Below are 4459 nucleotides of genomic sequence, written 5' to 3' on the forward strand. Positions count from 1 at the left end.
GGGAACCGCGACCGCCCGGAGCTGCCCGCCGATACCGCGGATCACCGCATGAGGCGTGCCACCACCAGCCTGCCGGTAAGACTCAGACCCCCGAGCCTCAGTTTCCCCACCCGGAGCCCGCCCCTCCCTGAGGTCCAGGACCCACCTTGGAGGAGGGCGCTAGCTCCCGGGACCTGCCTGACTTCCGGTGTCCTTTCTAATGTGGGTGTTCCAGGGGACAGAAGGGGTCTCGACGCCGCCCTCTGCACAGCCGGGTATTATAAAGGCCGGCCTTGACCTTGGCTTTTGGGTAGTTTTCTTTGGCATTAAAGCAAAATTCTATTAGGCCAGTGGAATATGCCGTTTATTTGGGGTCAGAAGGTAGTTGGGAAATACGTGGAAATAACTTGATGTTCATGGGGTTGGAAAGAAACGTAAGCAAATTACTGACTCCCTCCCGCAATCTATTTGGTGAAATTCCCCGTGAAAACAGAACTACTTTTCACAGGTCTGGGGGAAGGAGGTGTGAGGGCTGCAGAACCCCAGTGAGGGTGACTTCTGGATGTGCAGGAGTCCCCCTAGCTCCGCCCTGCTCCTTCCTTCCCAGCTGGGGCGAGGGGAATCAGGATGGGGAAGGTGGCTAGGAGGGTGCTGGGAGAGCCCTCAGTGTGGTGGGGCATTTCAGACAGGAAGGTGGTCGAGTCCCTGCATTATCAAGATGCTCATGGGCCCTGCAAAGGAGAGAGTAGCAGTGGGGCCTCAGGCCTGAGCGTCTGCTCTCAGCATCACACTTGGACCACCAAGGCCAAGGACACCCCTACCTGGGAGGGCCTCCCTGAAATCCAGTCTCTCCACCTCAGCTACTTCCCATGGATTGAAGGCAGACCCCTCCCAGACACTCAACCACACCCCTGAGGGGCAGGGCCACCAAATGTTGGGGCTACACTGCCAGGAAGCAGATGGGAGCTGGGGTGCTTCCAGGCAGGGTGCTGGCCTTGGACCCTCTTTGGGGGTCAAGGCTGCACCAGAGACTCCCCAGCTCCTTTCTGAGAGTTCCTGAGGCTGGAGACCTTCGTCAGCCAAGGCAGCTGCTGGACACCCACTCACACCACAGGCCCATCTCCCAGGTCTCCAGACCAACATGGCTCCACCTGTTTCTGCTCTCCCCACACCAAACTGGACAGGACACTGGACCAGCTGTGAGGGCCAGCTCGGCATGCTCATGCAGCCCTCGTGGAATCCTGCCATGTGTTTCTACTGAGGGCAGTGTGAGGCTGTAAGTGGCATCACAGATCCTTGTTTTCGGTGAGCAGCCAGCAGGTTGGCACCTCGCAGGGCCCACCACCCAGGGAGACATGGGAAAGCTGGAGAGAGAGACAAGGCCCTGGACCCTTGGAGGCTCCTCCCACAGAAGCCCCCACATCCTCACCACTGCACAGTGGTTGCTGAAGAAAGCCCAGGGCTGGGAGACCACCAGCTCTGTCTCTGATGAAAGGACCTGACCAGCTCTAAAACCCTGGGTCCTTCCATCGGCCCTGGAGTCGGTGCCTATGACCTCATCTAAGCCCTCTGGGGCCAGTTTCTTTCCTAGCTGGCAGCCTTGCCTGGAGCCCAGATCATCTGAGGCCCGCTGCCAAAAGGCTACAGACCTCTCCCTGGAAGGTACCTGCTGGCAACTTCCCTGTCTGTCATGATTGGTCAGAATGCAGTGTGCAGGGGAATGGTATTTCTGGACCGGTCACTGTCCTTGCTCGGGTCAAATGTCCTGGAAGTCCTGAGGAGGATGGGCAGTGTCACGCCCCATGCACAGGCCTTAAAATCCTGCCATCTCAGTGCTGGACCACCCAGACCCCCGGACTGAGGGCTGAAATTGGCTTCCGTGGAACTTCAGAAAATGCGGGTGGGATGGGAGGCCGGCTGATAGCTGGAGACCTGGGTAATCAGTCGCCTCTTCCGGAGCACCTGTGGGTGTCAGTGGTCTGAGCCTTCCGGTAGCTCTCCTATGGAGGGAGCTGGAAGAGGCCTGTGGTGCAGCGGGGCCAGATTGCCACCTGCTACAGACCTCTGCACCTGTCTTCCTCTCCCACAACGCCCAGATCATGGTGTAGCCCATTCCCATGGTCCTCCCCAGGGGCTGTGCTTCAAGGGCACCACTGAAGGCCAGTCCTGTACATGACCTCCTGAAAAGTGTCCTGTCTGGTCTGCTCGGTGGACACCCGCTGCGAGGGACAGGGGGTGGGAACCAACCTGATGCTTTCTAGGAGTCCACCACCGAGAGAACACCCAGCCAGGACCCCTGGGAGACCTGGAAAGCCTTCCTCAGGCACAACGTGGAGAACGCTAAGGCCAGGAAGAACAGAGGCAAAGGCAGGAAGTTGGAGGTGAGCAAGGCCAGCCAGGATGTGTGTGTGAGGAGCCTCCAATTGTGGGCCCTCCGTGAACCCCCAGCCCACCACACCCCTCGCCAGCCCCCACTGGCACACCCTGAGCACTTCACCAAGCACTCTCACCTTTGGCCTGGGGTCAGAGAGCACAGAAAGTGTCAAGCCGGAGGCTCAGGTGGCTTTGGGGCCTGTTCCTACCATTTACCCTGCACCTCTGGAATGCCAGGCAGCCCCATCAGCTCTCCTCCCTCTACATCCTGCTATAGGAGACCTGGGCTGGCCTGGGAGGGCAGCTTTCAAAGCATGGAACCTCATTGCCTTCTCAGCAGTCTGAGGCCCCAGTGGGAGCCCCTTTTGCCTGCCTGTTAGAGGCAGGAGCTTGCCGAGCAGGTGCCCATAGTTCCCAGCCTGTCAATTCAAACGTCTTCACTGCCAAGTTTCCCTTCCAGCCATGCCCCCGAACCTTTGTCCTCCTGAATGACTCAAGGTCCATCAACTCATCAGAACTGGTGAAGGAGTTCCGGCGGCTGCTAGAAGGTAGTAGATGCACACCATGTGGGGATATACCCCCGGGTGTGAGTGGGGCTGGGGAAGGTCTCCCACAGGAGCCAAGACAGGCTAGTCCTCAGCATCTGCAGCACCCAATAAGGCCCCTGCACCGTGCCAGGCTCAGGGTCAGGAGTTGGGGGTGGGAGTGTGGTAAGGAGGACACTGCAGAGGAAGGCAGACTTAACCACTCGGTGCTCAGTAGATGCTTGGGGACCAGCACCCACACCCAACCTGGGAAGTCAGGTGAGTCCAGGAAAGGCCAGATCTGAACCCATACCCCTCAAGTGAGGAGTGTCAGGGAGGGGGTCAGGGCTCTTTAAGCTTTCACAGTGCTCCTCTGATTCCCCCAGTGACACAGGGAGATTTAAGGCTCACCCCAGTCAACACAGGCCCTGACTGCGAACCCCAACTTCTTCCCCTCGATCACCTCTGCCCCTTCCCCTGACAGATCTCAGCTGCTGGCACAGAGAGAGACCCTTGGGAGGCTGCCTGGAGGGGCAGGGAGGACCAGGGGCAGCACAGGGTTAGCATCGCCAGATCACCATCTGACCCAGGCTGGGCAGCTGAGATGGAAGGCATAAAGGGAGACAGCAGAGCTGAGCTGAGCTGTGGGACTGGGGAATGTCCCTGCACTGTGGTCACTGCTAATGGGTAGTTCACATTATTTACTAGATTAATTTTATTATGAAGAACCTAGTGACAGAGCCCTTCCCCCCACTTTAATTCAGTGTAGTGGTCCATTAGATACAGTTTCAGAGGCTAAAGAACCTACATATTATTTCCAGTATAGTTGCAATGATTATTTATGTATACCCAGCTTCCTTCCAAAGTTGACCAGGGCTGGTTGATATGATTGCATTCGCTGATACAATAAAAGCATAAACAGAAAAAACACCACCACGAAGGGGGCAATGTGGGTAGGATAGGGAGGGGGCCAGAGAACACGGGCACTGGGTGTGACTCTGCCCTAAACTTCCCGGTAGCCAAAGTGTGAAGGCAAACAGGAGCAGCAGCAGGGTCAGGAGGCAGTTTCTGCCTGCCAAGCAGGCCGAGACTCTGTGAGGGGTTTGAGGGGTGGGGGGCATGGAAAGGAGGGCGGGGTGAGCTCAGCCACCACCTGCTCTGCCAGAATTGGTGCCACTGCGAGAGCGCTTGGAGCTGGGCCTTGCCCCAGAGGATGCCGCAGGGGACAGGGACAGGGACAGGGACAGGGTGCCCTCGCTGACAGAGGCCCTGGCCATGAGCCCACCGCTGGTGGGGGACGCCTTCCACTGCCGCCTGCGCCAGAAATTGTCGGTGGAGCGGCGCACGCTGCATGAACTTGGTGGCTACTACCTGGTGAGTCCTAGCCTGGAGGGGCCCAGGAGAGGGTGTGTGGTGGGCCCAGGTGACCCTGTCTGCGCTCCACAGCCCGAATCTGAGGGCGCCTTCTATCGCGGCCTGGGCCTGAACCTGACCAGCGGCCAGTACACAGCGCCAGTAGGGGGCTTCTATGCTCTTGCGGCCACGCTGCACGTGGGTAAGACCTAGTGCCAGAGTGTGGTTGG

The 4459-nt window shown here is 58.5% G+C and overlaps 1 protein-coding gene across 1 annotated transcript in view; it reads left to right on the top strand.

Moving 5' to 3' along the window:
• Positions 1-4459, top strand: part of FAM132B (family with sequence similarity 132, member B) — a gene marked incomplete at its 5' end in the record, with an annotated part of 6914 nt that continues 2455 nt past the window's right edge. Inside the window, 5 exons of the mRNA XM_014537643.1 lie at positions 1-75; positions 2241-2360; positions 2813-2900; positions 4042-4250; positions 4323-4431. Of these exons, the coding sequence (XP_014393129.1) occupies positions 1-75; positions 2241-2360; positions 2813-2900; positions 4042-4250; positions 4323-4431 (601 nt within the window). The remainder of the gene's footprint in view (positions 76-2240; positions 2361-2812; positions 2901-4041; positions 4251-4322; positions 4432-4459) is intronic.

This window comes from Myotis brandtii, unplaced genomic scaffold, assembly GCF_000412655.1.
Source record: "Myotis brandtii unplaced genomic scaffold, ASM41265v1 scaffold180, whole genome shotgun sequence".
In the NCBI taxonomy this organism is placed as follows: domain Eukaryota; kingdom Metazoa; phylum Chordata; class Mammalia; order Chiroptera; family Vespertilionidae; genus Myotis; species Myotis brandtii.